Raw genomic sequence first — 20,753 nt, forward strand, 5'->3', positions numbered from 1 at the left:
GTTTTTGATTAGTAATGGGCTGTACCCAGTAGATGTCTGAGGATCCGAATCCTCCCTTTCCCCTTAGGGGCGGTTGGACTTTATTAGCTGTTTTTAGCAATGGTAACAGGAGTAACTGCGCTATTCTATTCCCTTGAGGAATAATAATGATGTTGTCAATAGCCTTGGCCATGATTTTGATTTCTCCTATATAATCACTATCAACTATTCCTGGAAAGACCTGTAGGCCTTTCATGGTGATGCTGCTTCTCCCTAGGATTAATCCAAACATGTTTGAGGGTAGGGGTCCATATACCCCAGTACCTAAGGCTTGGGGTCCCATTTCAGGGGTTAATACTGTGTGGGAGGCGGAACAGAGGTCCAATCCTGCACTTCCTGGGGTTGCTCTACTAAGTTGTGAAATGGATTGTGGTTGGTTGGTACAAAACTGACTGCCCTATAAGCTTGTTTTGGGGCCTGGGGCCGGCCCCTCAATCCGTTTCCCTGTTGAGGTGTTAGGGGATTTCCTTGATTGTCAGTTTGAGATTTACATTCGTTGGACCAATGTTTTCCTCTTTTATACCTAGGGCAGAGGCCTGGAGCTTTTGCCTCTAAGGTCTTAGCTAGCTCTCCCTTACAATCCCTAGCGAAGTGTCCCATTTTTCTGCACTTAAAGCACCCCCTGCTATTCTTATTTTTACTAGCGAGGAAGTCTTTTACGGTTTGTCCACTAAAGGCAGCAGCCATAGCCAAGCCCTGTTGATATGAGGGCCCTATGTCTGAACAGAGGCGGATGTAGCCTGTTAAGTCTGTTTTCTTTCTATAAGGTCTGATTGCTGCCTGACAAGCCGGGTTAGCGTTTTCGTAAGCTAGCTGTTTTACATAATCCACCCCTGCCTCAGCATTTCCAAATATTCTGCTGGCCGTGGTTAAAAGTCTATGTACAAAGTCTGCAAAGGGCTCATCAGGTCCTTGTTTGACCCCCGTGAGCGAGGCTCCTGGACCCCCTTTAACAGGGAGTTTTCTCTAGGCTTTGGTAGCCGCTGCTTGGATTTGAGAAGACAGTCCGGGATCGTACTGCAGCTGAGCATCGGTTTCTGTGTAGTTACCCGAGCCAGTTAGCATATCAAAATCCCAACCATTTCCGGCTTGTTGGTTTCTCTTGGCCATATCTCTACAATTTTCATAAAATTCTGACTTCCAAATCAGATGGTCGCCTCCGGAAAGAACTGCTCTAAGGTATTCCAATCTATGGGAGTGAGACAATTTTCGGCCACAGATTCGACTATGGCCAGGGTGTACGGGGCAGTAGCTCCGTATTGCGAGATAGCGGTTTTTAGTTCTTTTATTACAGTAAATTCAAACCCATTGTGGTGTCTCCAGGCTCGACCTGCGCATCTGTAGTTTCCGTTACTGGAAAAACATCTCGAGGAGAGGAATCCTCCCTATCCCTACTACCAAGTGACCTTCCTTTTGGGACATGCTGTCTGGGTCTCTGAGGGTGAGAGTGTTTCTCTATTCCTTTAGGGTATTGAACGCTCTCACTTCCTGTCCTTAATTTCTGCAATCTAGTGATTAAAGACTGTAGTTCTTCGAGCTTTATTTGCTCTTCAAGCTGTGCAAATTTTTCTCTAAGCTCCTCTTTTGGGTCTATTACTGCCATAACTGCAGGGGCAGAAGCCTTATTATAGGGAGGGGGATAAGTAAGAGTTTGTGGCCAGTCAGAATTATGATATTTTGCTGCCTCTTCCTCTAAATTATCCCAGTCTACTTCTGAAGGGTTGTTATTTTTACTTTTGTTTTCATTAGTTGTAGGTAAAACTGGGTATTTTTTGGCCTTTTCCTTATTTGATGTTTCTATATTTGTTATCGAGGGGACCCCAGCCTCTTCCTCGTCGCTTTGTAGCGATATAAGGTCTATTTCTTTGTTAGGTATGGATTTTTCGAGGTTGGTTTGGGAACTGCCTCTTAATATTTCCTCAGTCTGAGTAACCACCGCCATTACCTCAGGATCTTTTTCTTTTTCCTTTTTATCTATTATATCTTTGATTAGATTCCAATAAGAAAAGGCTGTTACCGGAACCTTTTCTGGTCCAAAAGTACTATAGTAATCTTGAAAACAATCTCCCACCCTACGCCACCTCTTTATGTCAATGGTTCCCTCTTGTGGAAACCAAGGGCAGGTATCTTTTACGAAATCAAAAAACTTAAATCATTACTTTTAACCTTTACCCCTCGTGTTTTTAAGGCCTCTTTTAATTGCCCTACATAAATTTGATGTTGGCTCAATTCTTGTCCCATAATCAGACACTGTTACTCACCTCTGGTTCCAACGCAGCAGGCTCCCGCGACGTCCGACGTCCGGAGGAATTTCTTCCACTTTTACTTTAGGCCGACTTTAGTGCCTTCTTCCTCACTTCTTCCCAGGTCCCTGTTCCCGCGCCAGGTGTCCCGGACGGTCGAACGGACCCTGGAAGGGGGAGTGGGAATGGAGGAGACAAGAAAACACGAGAAATGGAGACAAGACAATTAGCCTGATCAAGTCTCGTTTAATGGTGGCGGTGCAATGCCTTATATAGGCTGGCAGGGGAAGAGGTTGGGCCTGGGCGGTAAGAGGGGGGCCGGGGTTTCTCAAATTACAATTGCGCATGCGCCGTTGGTTGGTAATTTTCCCGGGCGCGGGATGGCGCCTGCGCAGTAGGCTGCATATCTTCCTGGGCGGGAAAAAGTTTGCGCAGTGCGGGAAACGTTGGTGGGCGCCCGGGAAATGTTTGCACTGTGCGGGAACAATTTAGGCGCACACCAGAAAAGTTTAGGCGTGCGCGGGAAAGGTTGTTAATGAAGAACCCGGAAATGTGCCATCTTGCCTCTGCTTTGCCGAGATCAACAACAGAGGTCGGCTAATTCCGGGCCTCCTGGCTCCGGACAGGTAGGAGAGACTAATGGTCCCTGTAATGAGGGAGCTGGGAAGATAAACTGTAATGACACACGAATAGTGGAGATGAGCAGTTTTATTTTAAGATAGAAAGTGGTAGAGTTCATCTCACTTCCAATTGCTGCTTGGAGGTGAACTCCAGAGCAAAACAAGGGCTGCAGATAAAGACTTAAGTGTAATTTGTATACAGGTGATAGCTCAGTCTGTTAGGATGAATTCCCAGAAAAAGACTAAAAAGAAAGGGATTTATATTATTAAATGAAACACTTCCATGTGGATGTTGGAGGAGGCAAGTGAGAGAAAGCGAAGAAAGAGATAAGCAAACTTAAGAAGACATCAGGATAGTATAGTTTAAAAAAAAACCAGAATTTTAATAAAGATCTTATTGCAAAAAGCCCACTGTTTTTGTTGATTACAAATTCACTTGAAATTTCTGCAAATTAAGTTTTATTACAATATGAGAGTGAAAGTGTACATTTGTGGATGTGTGATAATTGAAAAGCGAGAAAATGAAAATGATCAGGCAGAACCTCCATGCGGAAGAAAGGGAGATACTGACCCTACAAGAGGGCTGGGGTACTAGTTCTCTCACGCCCTTTCCCAAGCGATGGTGGGGACGGTGGTGCTGTTGCCCGTTTAAGCTGCGGCTTGACAGGAGCCGCCCCTCCTGTTGGTGGAGTCGGTTATAAAGGGAGCAGCCCCCCAGGCCACCACACGGCTTCCCGCAGAGGCCTCTGTGCCCCTTGCCATTTTCCATCTGCGCTCCCACAAAGGTTGAGGCGGCTGGGAGAGGCGGAGCCTCCAGAGCTCGGTTGCCGGGGTGGTCGCGGCAATGACAGCTGCCCCCGACAGGCTCCCCCTTCCGCGCCCCTCCCGCTGAACAGGAGAGGAAGATGTCAGGGTTTAAGGCCAAACTGAAGTTGCTGGCTGTTTTGTCTTCCACAAGAACCAGGAGCCCAGCTGCTGCTCAGGACTCCACTGCAATATCAGGGCGAGGCGCCTGGCGGCGGCCTCGCCGGGCAGGGCGAGGGCGGAGAGTGGGCGCCCGGAGTCCCGGGACAAAGGGGAGCCTGCCCCGGAGAGGCCTCGGTTCCCCGCCTTTTTCTCCCGCGACTAGCCCGGCCCCGGCCTCCGGGACTGCGCAAGGCTTGGGTGGGAGGAGGCGGAGGGCGCGTCTCTCCGGCTCCTCGGAGGCTGGCTTGGGGGCTGCCGGCCCGAGTTGGCCTCGGTCGCCGCTCCCCGAGGTGGGAGCCCGCGCGGCAGGAGTCCTCTCGGGACCCAAGGTCTCTCTCAGTCAGCCGGCCCGCTCCCGGGACCGTGACAGGGCGGGGCAGGGCGGCTCTGGCGTCGTTTGAGCCCAGGCGCAGAAGGGAAAAGGCCTTTAAGATTTTCGGGTGTTTTGACCGGGCGCGGTGGCTCACGCCGGTAATCCCAGCACTTTGGGAGGCCACGACGGGCGGATCATCTGAGGTCAGGAGTTGGAGACCAGCCTGGCCAAGATGGTGAAACCCCGTCTCTTCTAAAAAATACAAAAATTAGCCGGGCATGGTGTCAGGCGCCTTAATCCCAGCTACTTGGGAGGCAGATTTTTTTTTTTTTTTTTTTTTTTTCCCCGACAGCCTCACTCTGTCGCCCAGGCTGGAGTGCAGTGGCGCGATCTCGGTTAAAGCGATTCTCCTGCGTCAGCCTCCCGAGTAGCTGGGATTACAGGCACCCACCACCACGCCTGGCTAACTTTTGTGTTTTTAATAGAGACAGGGTTTCACCGTGTTGGCCAGGCTGGTCTCGAACTCCTGACTTTAAATGACCTACCTCTGCCTCCCAAAGCGCTGGGATTCCAGGCAGGAGCCACGGCACCAGGACCCAAGGCCCTTAAGTTTTAAGGCCTCATTCTTCAGTCAGGTTTTCCTTGTTCCCGCGTGTTCAGCCAGTTGTTTTTAAGTCTGTGTTTAAGGAGAAACTAACAATGAAAACGGACTCGTTGTTGTCGGAGGAAAGATTAGAATTGCGCCTCTGGTGCTGTTTGAGCCATCCCTCTGCGATCCCGCTGCTGTGTTCGGGAAAGGCCCATTGTACCGTCGAGGCGGCAGGTAAGAGTCCTGTACAGGTGCTCTGCCTGCTTTTCCTTTCAGGCTTCTGTGTCAGCTGTTTTTCCCCTGTAGAATGTGTCCCTGACCTCCACCCCTTAACCCTACCCAATTTGTCTTTACAGGTCTGACCATCAAGGCTCTTCTGGGTCATATTCAGGTCATGCTGGTATTTTCCCTTCCTCCTCTCTTTAGTCCTTGCTATTTTTGCTTTGGTCATGTTATGCTATATTCTGTAAGCCTTTTTACGTTTTTTTTATGGTGGCAGGGGAAAATATTTTATAATGATGCTTTATGCTTTTTATCTTCCACTCAATAAATGCTTAGTAAATATTTGTTTTATTGAGTATATGAACCTATTCTAACTATATTGTACTTGAACAAAAATCTTAACTGCCTTGTAAGTTAACTGCTAAGAATTTGTCAAAAGTGCAGAGATAACATCAAGAACTTGTGTACAAAAAGGTCTCCAAGGGCTTGATGGAAATCTGTAAATTGACTTCATATGAAAGAGAGTGTAAGAAGTGAAAATGTAAAGCATGATTGGAGAGCCAGAGTGATAAAGCAGGCATCCCTTTCTCCAGATCCTTTGTAACAGTATTATGTGTCTCTTTCAGAAATCATTCTGAAAGATAATGCCAACTCGGAACCTAGGAAACCATCCAGTAGGTTTCTGCAGCTTAGGTGGTTTAATTCCCCATCAGCACCTTTGTTTTCTCTGCCTCGGTTTGCTTACAATGATGTTCTCAGTAGCTATAGTTGCTGCTGTCTTTGAAGACTTAAGCATTTTTTTTTTTAGCTCACAGGGGTATATGTGCATTTTTATTTCACCAGGTGTTAGAATTTTTACTCTGCTTTTGTGGGCTCTGGGTTAGCTACTTGGTTGTTTAGTTGTAAAATGATTAGCAGGGAAAACCATGTGTGTGTGTCTCTCTCTGTGTGTGTGTGTGTGTATTTTAAGTTTCTTTTGTTGTCAGAGCACTTAGAATTTTAGTTTATATGATAGTTCTGTCAGTTTACTTTATTCTCCACCCCACATTTATTGAACAACAAAGTATAAAAGTAATGTGTCCCATAACCAGCCTTCAGAAGAATTACAGCTGCTGTATGTCTGAACTTTCTTGTCTTTTCTTTTTCATTTATTTATTTATTTATTTATTTATTTTTGAGACGGATTCTCACTCTGTCACCCAGGCTGGAGTGCAGTGGCACAATCTCATCTCACTGCAACCTCCGCCACCCAGGTTCAAGCAGTTCTGCTTCAGCCTCCTGAGTAGCTGGAATTACAGGCACCTGCCACCACTTGGCTCATTTTTGTAATTTTAGTAGAGACAAGGTTTCATCATCTTGGCCAGACTGGTTTTAAACTCCTGACCTCGTGATACACCTGCCTCAACCTCCTAAAGTGCTGGGATTACAGGTGCGAGCCACCATGCCTAGCTGAACTTTCAAGAAGAAGTTCGTGCATCAATTTTCAAAAAATTATGATATCAAAAGAGAGCTGTGTCCTACCTTTGGAAAGATACAAAAACTGAACATTCTGGCAAGCAGTTTAGCTTGCTGGTGCTTGAGATAGAGCCACAGATTGGTCTCAGTGGATTTATAGGGAAAAATAGATACAAAAAGTTATTTCTAAATAAGACCAAAAAATCCTTTTCTTAAGCAGTGACAGGTAAAGAGGTTGTCTTGGTTAACCTTGAAATGTGTTGCTCTTGATTAAGACAGTTTTATAGTGGGGATGGTAGTGGTGATAAACTTGTTTGAAATTTGTCCACTTACAGTAACCTTTGTGGTAGCCATCACAGACAACTTCATCCTCACAGGCCTTAAAATTACTATAAAACTAATAGAATGGAGGAGAAACAAAGGACCTGAATAATTAGATGCTTAGATAATTGTAATGTGTTTTCATAACCGATGAAAAAGAGCAGTGTTAGAAGCAGTTAAACATTCTATGTAAGGAACACTGCCTGAATTTATATTGAGATTTTTGAGCCCCATTTGCTGTTTAAAAACTGGCATATTGCAGGTCATATTTTAAAGACAAATGGAAAACTTATGTTTTCAAGATGGATATGAAGCTTAACCTTATCAAAATTACAAAATTTGAAGCATACGATTGAAAAATATTAATGCATAGGTTTAAATATTGGTCATCATTTTAGATGTCTTTCAAAATAGATTGTCTCTTAAATATAAAACTGAACAAACTTTTAACATATTGCAGAGTTTGTGCTGAAGGTTAAGTTTCCTGGGGTGGTGGATATTTTCTAATATGGACAACAAAACCTTCTTATTTTAAGAAATTTAGAAAATTTTTAGGTAAAACTAGAAAGTATTACTAATAATTCTACCACTCAGAAAGTACCACTATCAGAATTTTGTATTTTTCGAGTCATCTGCTCATCTCTTTTCTCCTATGCTTGTATATGTTCCCTCTCCCTTGAAAAATCAGATTTTTTTTGTAATCTGCTTATTCACTCAACAATATTGTAGATCCGTGTCATAACTTACTTCTCTACAGTGGCTTCAGTTATTGTGCACTTTCTGTTGGATGACTGTACCATCTAGTCAGTCATGTTTCCTGGTACTGAATACATGGGGGGGGTGTGTGTGTGTGTGCTTCTACCTTAACTAATGCTTTAGACATCAACAGGTAGAGCTAAATGCTTGAAACCTTCCAAGTGGTGGCTTTCAGTTCTCATTGCTGAATTGGTTTCTAGAGATGAAACAAATTATATGGAAACTTTTTTCTGAGATGAAGTCTCACTCTTGTCACCCAGACTGGAGTGCAATGGCATGATCTCGGCTCACTGCAACCTCCACCTCCCGTGTTCAAATGATTCTCCTGCCTCCACCTCCCCAGTAGTTGGGATTACAGGTGCCTGCCACCGCACTCAGCTAATTTTTGTATTTTTAATAGAGACGGGGTTTCACCATCTCTATTGGCCAGGCTGGTCTCTTAACTCCTGACCTCAGGTGATCTGCCTGCCTTGGCCTCCCAAAGTGCTGGGATTACAGGTGTGAGCCACCATGCCTGGCATTTTTTCTTCTAGGTACCAACTTGTATTTATCAGTTTGGTAAAAATGTTAGAAAGTGTGCAATAAAATGGGCATTCTCACAGTCGTGGCAGAAAGTATTTTCTGATTTTCTAGAAAGCAGTTTGGCTCTCTAGAAACTTGCCTAACCTCTCTCCATTTAGGCAAGATAAATTCTGTCTACCCCAAGGTGGACAACCTTGTCCTTGTGATTCCAGATCTCCCAGAAAGAGAAGTTTAGTCTCAGGGAAAACCCAGATTTTCTTGGCTTAGCCCACCTTGACAGCTGATCACTGGAAATGGGTGGGCTGGTCAAGTCCTGTGGTCAGGTTTTATGTCCAGAGAGGGAGGTGGAAAGATGGGAGGGATGTAGCAAAACTGACATCAGTGGAACTCTATAAGTTAATATAGAATGGCAAAGGGATGTTTCTTCCAAGGAAGAAATTCTAGGGAAGGAAGGAAAGTGGAGGAGAAGGCAGCAGTTCTCAAAGTTTTGGAATCAGGACTCCTTTACACTCTTAAAAATATATTGAGGGCCCAAGGAGCTTTGGTTTATGTAGGTTATATGTATTGGTATTTATCACTAGAAATTAATCGGAAATACTTAAACTATTCTTTAAAAGCTCACCACATTTGTTATAAATGCTTTTATGAGAAAATTTCTAAACCCAAAGTAGTAGCACAATCTTACATTTTTTGCAAATTTCTTTGATGTTTGGTATGTCATTTTTATCTGCATTCAATTTATTGTGTGATATTTGCTTGAAAAAATGTGAACAATGTCCAGTCTCTCAGGTTGGAATGCAGTGATCTGATCACAGCTCACTGCAGCCTCAGTCTCCAGGGACTCAGGTGATCCTCCCACCTCAGCCTCCAGAGTAGTTGGGACTGCAGGTGTGTATCACCACACCTGGCTAATTTTTTGTATCTTTTTGTAGAGACAGCGTTTTGCCATGTTGCCTAGACTTCTTTTTTGATACTCCATCAAAACTTGGTTTTTCTTGAACTTTGGATCTTTTACCCTTGCATGACATTATAACATCATACATTGGTCATTTAGAAAATAATGGTTCACCGAGATCTTCTACATGTTGATACATTTGATTATACGGTATCAAAATACATTCATCAATATCACCATCAATCTCATCAGAATACTTTTGGAAAGCTATGGCGGATATGTTTTCTAAAATTCTAATTTTTTGTTCAAAAGCTTGAATTTTATTATTAGCAATTTTATTATTGAATTTTATTATGGCCTGTCTGTTGTTTTTCTTGAAATGACAGAATCTCATTTTTTGAGAAAATGTCTCCCAAAAACCCACGTTGAAATAATATTGTTTGTCAGTCATCCATTCAAGTAAAAATGGTATTCCATTAAAGTGGTTAATTCACTTCACGACTTAGTGACACGAGGGTTTTTTTCTCAGGCAGTCTGTAGGAATGCTCCTGTGTACTTCCAATTTCATCACTTGAAATATTAAAAAGACATATTCAAGGATAAAAATGTAGTAAATTTTTCACTGCTTCATCATAGACATTCTTTTTATTTTTGAGACAGGGCCTTGTTCTGTCACCCAGGCTGGAGTGCAGTAGCATGATCACAGCTCACTGTAGCCTCAACCTTCTGGGTGCAATTCTCCTGCCTCAGCTTTCCAAGTACCTGGGACTACTGGCATACAATCACAATGTCCAGCTAAATTTTGTATTTTTTGTAGAGATAGGGTTTCACTATGTTGGCCAGGCTGGTCTCAAACTCCTGACCTCAGGTGATCCACCTGCCTCAGCCTCCCAAAGTGCTGGGATTACAGGTGTGAGACACCATGCCTGGCCTGCCCTTCCTTTTTAAACCTTTCCTGTGCATAGTGAAGAATACCATGACTACTAGTAGTTTGGTGTTACTGCCTTTGTTTGTGCTAAAGTACCAGCATTTTTACCCGCTATTGTATTTGCACCCTTACAGCAAATGTCACCATGTTAGTATTCCTGTTAAAATAGTTTGGACCTGGGCGTCTGAGGGCCGCACTTTGGGAACCATTGAAATAGGTACTTAAACCTACTTTATATCATATCGTTTCATCTGCAAGATTTTTTTTTTTAACATTAAGTATAAATTTACTATCCACCTAGTGGTAGCTAGGTAAAATTGCAGGCATAATGATAAAAAAGAAATGATCAACTTTGTAGTTCCTCAGTTTCAAATCCAAACCTGTAAGGAGGAGGAGAGACTCAGACGCCTCAGGGACCAGGCAGATAATACAAATAAATGAAACAGACCAGATGAGAGTACAAGTCTTGCCAAAAGAAGCAACCCCTACTTAGTTTCAATTGATTGTCCTCTTCTGAAAATGCAGATCAGAATTGCCACACATTCTGGCTGATCGAGAGAGGCCAGAAATTCTAATTGTAATGTGAAACCTCTTGATTTCTTAGATGCTGGCTCAATTTTCTTGAAAATACTAGCTGAGCTAAATAAAGCTGACAGTCCACCAGTTTTCAATGCTCCTCTGTGCAGAGAGTGAATGGCATCTCCCCTAACTGTAGTATTAGATATATAGACTGCCACTCACCAGCCACAGTTTGCAACTGCAACAGAGGCATAAACTGACGCAGATCTCCTGCTTTACTCTGCACACACAGGTGAACTCTTGAGCCATGGAGAACAACTAACTCTACAGGAAAAAGTGGAAGGCTAAGCTGAGCCACTCAGGAATGGCAGCAGGGGCCTTCATGGCTAGCTGCTGGCCTGTAGGCACTAAATTGCAGACTGCTCCTGCAGGAAGCCTTCAGGGCCGGGGAGGCCTTTATCTGGCTCAGAAGCTACGGCTGCTTCTCGAAGGACTTCCAAATGCTCCTCAGCAGCCGACAGAGACTGGTCAATCCAGTCCAAGCCTCCCATCAGATGGCAGGCATTCCTTGTCACCAGCACCAGATGACTGACAGACGGGAGCAGGGCAGTTGTCCGTGCGTCCAGGAGCTTGGGGTCCAACAGAAGGTACATCGACTTCACATCATCATCCACCCTGGGGCTGATCCGCTTGGCCACCACAATGATGTCGCTGACACTGGCTGAAGTCTTCATCTTGGCCCCAGAGCCCATCGTCATGGCAACAAGCTTCTCTGTCAGAGTATGACAAATCTTCAAGAGGGCAATGCAGTGGGACATGAGACCCGAGGCATCTTCGATCCAGTCTTCATTCTCCAGAATGGCCTCAATGTGGGGGTTGAGGATAACGACATCATCCACTTCTAACTGAGAGGGCTCAGACTGGGCTCCATGGCACCGATGAGGTCCACAATTGGCTTAGAATCATAGCGCTGCAGCAGGTCTCACGGCGGGCAGTAGCGCTGCCTGCAAACCAGCACCCAGGCTGCAAACGAAGGCAGAAAGATGGTGGCCAGCACACCTATGGCAACAATCCCCACGGTCTCCATGCTTCCGGAGGGCTCCTGACTCAGTCCCGCTCACATCCTCCTCATGGGCTAAAGCTGCTGAAAGTGGCAAATTGGGGGAGAGGATGGCAGGTGCTAGGTTCCTCCAGGACACCTGCAGAGATCTGAGGGCCTCAGGCTGCGGCTCCGGGGCGCATCCCGCGACAGTCCCGCCGATGGCAAAGTCCGGGCGTGGGCGCGGGCCTGCCTGCAAGATTTTTAAAAACATGATTTCAGTTAATTTTTCTTGTAATTTTTAAAATATGGTTTTGAGGGGTTTTAGTCCAGAGCAACAACACGTATTTTATTTTGCTTATGCTGAACTTTACTAGACAAATACTAACCTAATGGAATGAGGTCCTAAATCGAGTTGCAGTTTCTTTAGCCAAAAAATAAAAATAAAAAATAAAAAAAACCCCCAAAACTAAACACATAAAAATGATCCATAGGATGTATTCCCAATGTATGCTGAAGAATTTGAAGAAGAAAGTGTAATACTCAGTAAGTGGTGTTCTTTATGAATAGGATTAATTCTGAAGAGTTTGTTTTAGCCTGTAAAGAGATTTGGGACACAGTAAGAGAGGAATGAGAAGAATGAGAATAGTAAACTAAACCATTATTGAAGAGATATACTGTTAATGATGTCCTCCTTCAACACAACTTGTTTTTCTTTTTTCTTTTTTTTTTTGGCGAGGGGACAGAGTCCTTCTCTGTCACCAGGCTGGAGTGCAGTGGTGCAATCTCAGGTCACTGCAACCTCCACCTCCCTGGTTCAAGCGATTCCCCTGTTTCAGCCTTCTGGGTAGTTGGGACGACAGGTGTGTGCCACCATGCCCGGCTAATTTTTTTTTTTTTTTTTTTTTAGTAGAGACAGGTTTTCACCATGTTGGCCAGTATGGTCTTGATCGCCTGACCTCGTGATCCACCCACCTCGGCCTCCCAAAGTGCTGGGATTATAGGCGTGAGCCACCATGCCTGGCCAACTTGTTTTTCTTAAAAGAACCTTTGGTAAATATTTGGCTTCTGTGGCTTCAGCTATAATTCAGATTATAGTTTTCAAAGCAGTGTTTCCTAAAGTTGTTGGTGCGAAATTGTTTTCCATGACTTGAACCTAGTTGTTCTGAAGCTAATATATAATAATGGCTTCTCCCCAATTTATAATAGAAAACAATACAAAGTAACAGAGTAAATGTCTGTTAGTGGGTAAAAGCACATAATGCTTAGTTCATTAGCTTTTTAAAAGAAATCACATGTAATTGTGTTTCAAAAATATATGTATAGTAATGGCATTTCTTGGTATTACTTGGTTTGTGTGATAGAACAAAATATTATAATTTTATGGTATTTGAATTAGTTATCTATTGCTCTGTAACAAATTTAGCAGCTTAAAACCACAAACATTATCTCACAGTTTGTGGGTCAGGATTCTGTGCAATTTACCTTGGGTTCACTGGCTTGGCCTCTCACCAGGCAGTGAAGGTGTTGGTCGTGACTATGATCATCCCAAGGCAGGATAGGGAGAGAATCCATCTCCAAGCTCACGTTGGCAGGATTTTCCCAGGCTGTTGGACTGGGCCTCCATTTCTAGATGGCTGGTGGTCAGAGGACTTTTATAATACCTTGCCATGTGGGCTTCTCCATAGGGCAACTCATCACATGGCAACGGGCTTCCATCAGAGGGAGCAATGGAAAGAGCAGGAGAAGGGTGACCAAGGCAGGAATCGTCTCCTTGTAGCCTCATCTCAGAAGTGATGTTATTACTTTTGTTGCATTCTCTTTGTTAGAAGTGAGTCACTAGGTCCAGGGGCAGGAATTTTACAAGGGTATGAATGGCAGGAGGTGAGGGTGATCGGGGCCATTTAGAGGCTGCCTACCAGTGTTGAAGAAAATTGTTGACTTCTATGAGCTATAGCAGCAGACAGTGCTATGCAAGGAGAATGGCTGTCTCAAAAGTCCAGCTCCTCGCATGGGTTTTAATGTGTTGCCTTTTCCCCCATACATTTTGTTTAAATCCATGGTCATCTTGCCATTTAGTGGTGTGGTTTAATTGCATATTTGGGTTAGTCTGTATGTAAACGTTTAACACAGGTGTCTCTGTGCTAAACAGGAATCCTATTAATCGTCTTCACCAATATGGTTTGTGGACTCTGATGAGCCAAATCTGACATCAGTTCTGGAACACCTAGAAGATACCAAGAACAACCATTCAGTAAGGAAGAAATCCAAGCTATTTTCTCTTTTCCTCATGAACATTATATTTAGAAATTAAATGTTAAGAGATAATATGATATAAAAGCATGATTAATGACTATAATCTTAGAGGAATTAAAGTCTGGGTATTTTAAGTCCTTCAAATCTTATTTACTACCTAGTTTCTCTTTATTATTATTTCCCTCACGTATAACCTTAGTTTAGATTAGGAATTCAAGATCTCTTTTTCCCTGAATTCTAACCATTAAGCCAAGCAAGCATTTTGGGTAGAGACGACTAGCCAAGGTGGGAGGTGGAAAAAAGACCAAGGTAGAAGTGAAGGGAGAGATGGGTAGAGTCACACCAGAACTAGTGTGAGGGAATTGCCTTTTCTTTCAAGGGTCTGTAAGTCTGCAGTAAAAGTCAAAGGTATTCAAATAGGAAGTTTTGTTTTTGTTTTTAGTATATAAAGAAGTATAACTTTCCATGTTGCAAAAATTTTAAAAACCTTTATTATAAAACTCATAAGCAACCATAAGCATATAAAACTCATAAGCAATCTATTGTAAAATGTAGAAAAGAAAAGAAAAAAATAAAGTCTCTCATAATTTTTCTACCTAATATAATCACTGTTGACATGATGGCTATTTTCTACCCTTGTATATTTTTTCTTTACTAGTAAAATACAAAACCCTTATACATATGTTTAAATAGTTGAGGTCATAGTCTCTATAGTTTTATATTCTTTTAAAAAGCATTTACTAGGCCAGGCACGGTGGCTCACGCCTGTAATCGCAGCACTTTGGGAGGCCGAGGCAAGCAGATCATGAGGTCAGGAGATCGAGACCATCCTAGCTAACACGATGAAACCCCATCTCTACTAAAAATACAAAAATTAGCCAGGCATGGTGGCAGGCGCATCTGTAGTCCCAGCTACTCAGGAGACTGAGACAGGAGAATGGTGTGAACCTGGGAGACAGAGCTTGCAGTAAGCCGAGATTATGCCATTGCACTCCAGCCTGGGCGACAGAGCAAGACTCCATCTCTAAAAAATTAAAAGTTAAAAAAAAAAAGCATTTACTGTATTTTCTTATGATGTCATAATCTTTATAGAAAACTAACAATCATTATTTTAAGTTGACATGATTGTTTACCTAAAAATATCTAAAGGAACCAACTGAAAAAAAAAACAATTTTTAAGATTGCTGGTTAAAAGCTCTGTTATATAAAAATCAATAGCCTTCCCCAATATTAGCTATAATCACATAGGAGACATAGTGATAAAGTATTTTTTCAAGTCTTTCAGCAAACATTAAATACCTAGGAATAAACTTACATGTGCAGGACTTTTATCAAGAACATGACAAAATTTTGCTGAGTGGAATGAAAGATTTGCATTCTATGTCGCTGGATGAGTAGATTTCATATTATAAATATGTTAGTTATCACCATGTCTTCATATTAATTTATAAATGTAATTTCTGCTGGGCACAGTGTCTCACACTAGTAATCCCAAAAGTTTGGGAAGCTGAGGCAGGTAGATGACAATTAGCTAGGTGTGGTGGTACACACTTGTAGTCCCAACTACTCAGGAGGCTGAGGTGGGAGGATCACTTGAGCCTGGGAGGCAGAGATTGTGGTGAGCCGAGATCATGCCTCTGAACTCCAGTGTAGGTGACAGAATGAGACCCTGTCTAAAAAAAAAAAAAAAAAAAAATCCCTGTAGATTTATTTTTGGAACTTGACAAAATGACTCTAAAGTTTGTTTAGAAGAGTAAGTAATAAAAAATAATAAAGAATAGATTTGTTCAACCAGATATTAAATAAAATATTGTGGAATAGCCCTGGGCCAGACAGATAAAGGCAATGGAAGTTTAGAACCAGAGTCATACTAATGATAATTTAGTATAAGATAAAGATGGTATTTTAACTTAATAGGGAAAAGATAGATTATTCTGTAAATAGTCTTAGGAGAGCTGACCATTTGAGGAAGTTTGAGTCTTAACTCCAATTTTTGTCAAAATAAATTATAGTTGGTTTAAACACAAATGTTCTTAAAAATAAGAACTGAAGAACATGGGTTTGAAGATATTTTAAGAGTTAAGGCTGAGGCTGGGCACAGTGGTTCATGCCTATAATCCCAGCACTTTGCGAGGCCAAGGTGGAAGGAGTGCTTGAGCCCAGGAGTTTGAGATCAGCTTGGGCAACATGGCAAGACCCTCTCTTGTCTCTCTCTCTCTCTCTCTCTAGATATAGATATAGATATACATATACATAAAAAGAGTTAAGGTTTATATGGAGAGCCATGAAGATAAGAGGTAAAAATTAATTAAAAGCTAGATAGACACATGTTTACATCTCCAGAAAGGGGTTGATGGGAAAGAATGATAGACATAGCTCCATTACTGCTACCTCCTTTTAGGAAGTTGCTTGTGAACATCTAAAGATAACAGTTTTATAATAGCAGAAATGAGTTATTTTTCACCGTCTAAAACATTACATAAACATGTTCATAAAGTTAAATGAAGTAGGATATAAAATTGGGCCTAGTGTTTTAAAAAGTAAATATATTTACATGAAGGAGAAAACAACTCACCTTCCACTCTTACAGACTTTGCCAGTTTATCATAGCCTAGTTTCTTGAGAGAATCAGCTACATGTCTTTACCTTTTTTCACTGAATTCATTGTAATCTGGATTCTGCCCTCATCATTGCACTAAAATTTATCTCCTAGTTGCCAAATCTAGTGGCTCCTCTCTTAGTCCCCAAATTGACCCCTCTGCAGTATTTTGATACTGTTGATTGTTCCCTTGTGGAAACATTCCTCCATTCTTAATGTCGACCAATAAAGCGTTGGTTAAATAAAAATTATAGTGTGCAGTTTTATAATAGAATATTCTGTTGTAGATCAAAAGAAATGCAGCCAGTCCTTCCATAAGCATGTGCAAACTTCTAAGATATATTAAGTAAAAAAGTAAGGCATAAAATATTGTGTATAATCTGGCCCCTTTAGTATACAGTATTAAAACATCCATATCTGTGCTTATTTATACTTACTTTTTCTCACCTGGTGGATACAGCAAACTGTGAATAGTAGAATACAATTAAAAAAACATTGAGTGGCTTCTGTGCCAGGCCCTGTGATAATTGGGTATAAAAGACAAAAAAAGGCATGTCCCTGTCCTCTGGGAAGGGACATGATAATCTAATGGGACCTCCATCATATTCCTTTCTTCTGTTTTGATCTTATTACCCTGCCTTGGTCTCCTCTGATCCCTTCTTCCTTGGACTACTTTTTTATTCTCTTCTCATTCTGTGCTTTCTCTGAGTAATCTTTAACTCCCATTACTGAAGTCATGACCTGTGTTCCAGGGATTCCTAAATTCGCATTCATCTCCAGAGTTTCAAACTCATATATCTGTCTGTATATCATATATGTTAGGGAATCTCACTTGGAGTGACATGGCTGTTCAAAATGATGACAATTACATTTTCATGTATCCACCTCCTAGCACTCTATCAGCCCCATCATGTGTTCCCTCAATAATTCTCCTTGTCATTGTGAGTGGGACAAAATGAAATAATCAAACTAGTCTCCCATGCCTAAACCTGAGAACTGTGTTAGCGTTCTTTTGTATGCTGCTGTTCTCTGACCTCCCCAAACTAGTAAATTTCTAAGACCTGCCCTTTTCAATGTCTCTTACTATTTTCCCTGTGATCTCAGTTTCTTCCTCCCATCCTTCAAATGCTTTTTGTGTGTGTGTCGTGAGGGAAGGGAGTAAAATTGAAATTTGTGGAAAATGTACTACCTTGTCTTTCTTGTTGCTTGGTATGACTCCACTACCCTGCTGCCTCTCTCCCCCAGCACTCCTGCAGCCCCTTCTGTGCCAGAGGTCAGAGTGTCCAGGTCTGTGTCCAGATTGCCCCACCTCATCTTCTTTATGTAGTTAGCACAAACAGAGCGTATTGGGTGCATAACAAATGGGGCTCGGCTTCCTTTTAAGCATGAGGATTTTTGGTGGAACCTAATCTACTGTTCAACCTTCCTTGTTTCCACTTGCTTCATTGCTCACTTTGGGAAGGTTTATTCTTTGCTTTGTTAACCCATTCTAATCCTGTGTCTTCCTTTTTTGTCCTTTGTAAACCTGCTTCTTTCTCTTCATCTCTTTTCTTGGTCAGAGACACCCAGGAAATTGTTCCTGACCAAGTGAAGTGAGGTGCCTTATTAGATCCCATTTGAGTCACCTTATACATTGAAAATCATTTTAAACAACGAAAATCACACTTGTGCACATAGTTTACCTTGCTTACTTGCTTAAAGTAAATATGCTACAACACAATTTGGACTAAAACATGGAAATTTACAGTTATTCTTTGCAGTTTCCTAGTGAATTATTATTTTTTAGACAGACACTTAAAAGCCTACAAAGTATCCAGTGTTTCCACAGGTTTCATTTAATCTTAACCGTTCTGGGAAAGTTTTCATTTCTTTGTTTTACAGATGGCAAGACTCAAACTCAGGGAATTAGATACGATATCCAAGGTCCTCTAGATTCCCAGGCTCTGTCTGCTAGATCACATTTGCTTATGTACTTCTAACTGACTATGACTGGAATATATAATTTTATAATCCATGTGTGACAACACTGCCTATGTGGCTTTTTTTTTCTTTCTTTTTTTTTTGGTAGCCTTATTAATGCATTAATGTTCTCTTGTCTGAAGTTGTAAGTTTCTAAGAAAACAAGGTAGCAATGAGAAATTGGACAATGTCTGGAACTTCTTCCTCAGCCTTTACTGTTGTCATTCTGCTAGGTATCAGTTGTAGTGATTGTACCCCAAGCCATAGTAACTTTCTTAAACTAGAGGCTCCTGAAAATATTTTGAAGAGTATTTTTTTAAAACTGTAAGCTGCAGTTGGGCAATAACAAACATTTTTATTTCCTACTGGATTGATTACAGTAGTCAACATTATTGATGTCTTCTAAGGGCTCTTTAACATGCTTATTTACTGAAATGTGTTTTGTAGCTTCGTCAGCAATTGAAGTGGTTGATATGTGAACTCTGCAGATTATATAACCTTCCTAAGCACCTGGATGTTGGGTAACAGTTATGATATGGTAGAAAAGGATACTGAGAGAATGGGGGCAGACCTACCTTAAATAGAGTGGGGAGGTGGCACTAAGCTAAAACTGCCAGGATGAAAAGAAGTCAGACATAAAGAGTGGACAGAGGATATTATCAAGCCAAGACACTGAATGTGTAAAATCCCAGAGGCAGGAGAGAGAGGGATGTTTCTGAGGATCTGAGAGCTCCATGAACCAGCACAGGGGGTTGCAGGGTGTGGGGGTCATGGTATAATCTAAGAGAGGCCGTCAGAGGCTCGATCTTGCTGGCCTGGTAGGTCCTGATAAAGAATTTGGATTTTACTTTATTTGCAGTAGAAAGCTCGTAATAGTTTTACCCAGGGGAGTAAACATAATCTTAAGGATGTTTTAAGAAGCTTATGTTTGAGGCAAACGTTTTATCCTTTGCTTTAACATTCGTTCTCTCTCCTTCTATAATTTTTTTTTCTGAACAGTTTGAACGTAAGTTACATACATCATAACTAAATACTTTGGCTTATTTTTACTAAGAGTGGAAATCTCATATAACTTTAGAACAATTATCAACTTCATAAATTTACATGAACACAATACTTTTATCTGATATACCATCTGTATTCCAATTTTTTTAGTTTGTCTAACAGTGTTCTTTATAGCAATTTTTACCCCTCCAGGATCCAATCTGGGGTGAGGTATTGCATTTAATCATCATGACTTTAGTATCATTTAATCTGGAGCATTCCAGATTTTGTCTTTCATTATATAAACATTTTTGAAGAATACAGTTTCTCCCCTCCACGATTAAAAACAAATGTTCCTCATTTTGTGTTTATGTGCTGTTCCCTTGTGATTAGATTGGGGTTATGTATTCTTGCTATAAATTCTATACAGGGATGTCCATACCTTCTTTAGAATATCACATCTGGAGGTACATAAAGTCCACCTGCTCCTCATCGGTGATGTTCATTTTGATCACCTGATCAAGGTATTGCCTGATTTCTCTATTGTATAATTACTTTTTGTTTTCTCCCTTGCAACTGGTTAACAGCCTGTGGGGGAACATTTTATGTCCATGTCAGTATCCTGCTGCTTTTCAGCACTATTCCCTAGGTTGAGCATGATTATTCTTGTCTGATCCAGTCTTTACTATGAAGGTGGCAAAGTGATGGTTTTCTAATTTCCCATTTGCCTCTGTGTTTGCCATTTAGTCCGTGGCATAGACTATAAACTGAGCTCTGGCTTCTCTCCCATTTTTTCTATTATTATTTGGGCTCATGAGTTACCATATTTTTTAATGGTTTACAATTCATTACTTAATTATTTTTGAAGTTCAGTTGGTTTGGCTGGTGGGATCCCTTTAAGCTGGTTCCTATGTCCTTGTATCATGTGCCCATCATTTTTGTGGAGAGTGCTTCCTTAATTTCCAGCAAAACAAGATGCTCTAGGCTTATCTTGAACCTATATGTCTGATATCATTTGGACAGTTGTCCCCTCCAAATCTCATGTTGAAATTTCACCCCCAGTGTTGCAGGCAGGGCCTAGTGGGAGGTGTCTGGATCATGAGGACAGATCCCTCATGAACGGCTTGGTGCTGTCCTCATAGTAATGATTGAGTTCTCGCTCTTAGCACCTGTGAAAACTAATTGTTTAAAAGAGCCTGGCATCTCTGTCCCCTCTCTCTTGCTTCTGCTCTCTTGTCATGTGACCTTTGTACAGATGGGCTCCCTTTTGCCTTCTGCCATGAGTGGAAGATTCCTGAAACCCTCACCAGATGCAGATGCTGGCACCATGCTTCTTGTACAGCCTGCAGAGGTGTGAGCCAAATATACCTCTTTTCTTTATAAATTATCCAGCCTCTGGTATTTCTTTGTAGCAACATAAATGGACTACGACAATGTCCCAGCTCTGAAATAGGCCTTTCTGCCAGGAGCCCTTTAATGGGGAAACGTATTAGTAATCGGGACCTTTATTTATTGGTTATCTCCTTGT

General features: G+C 41.8%; 1 protein-coding gene and 1 pseudogene across 2 annotated transcripts; one reads left to right on the plus strand and one right to left on the minus strand.

Annotated features, from left to right (window-relative positions):
- The first annotated feature begins 4,638 nt into the window (after positions 1-4,638).
- LOC117070114 (putative ubiquitin-conjugating enzyme E2Q2-like protein) lies at positions 4,639-13,817 on the plus strand. The gene is given in 3 exon segments (XM_033188805.1): positions 4,639-4,948; positions 4,950-5,004; positions 13,580-13,817. Coding segments are annotated over 3 exon segments (285 nt in total). The 5' UTR covers positions 4,639-4,880; the 3' UTR covers positions 13,742-13,817.
- LOC117070113 lies at positions 10,136-11,848 on the minus strand (annotated as a pseudogene). The gene has a single exon (XR_004431771.1). The product of XR_004431771.1 is annotated as a transmembrane protein 98-like (transcript).
- Positions 13,818-20,753: the final 6,936 nt, after the last annotated feature.

This window comes from Trachypithecus francoisi, unplaced genomic scaffold (genome assembly GCF_009764315.1).
Source record: "Trachypithecus francoisi isolate TF-2019V2 unplaced genomic scaffold, Tfra_2.0 Lachesis_group3, whole genome shotgun sequence".
Lineage (NCBI taxonomy): Eukaryota > Metazoa > Chordata > Mammalia > Primates > Cercopithecidae > Trachypithecus > Trachypithecus francoisi.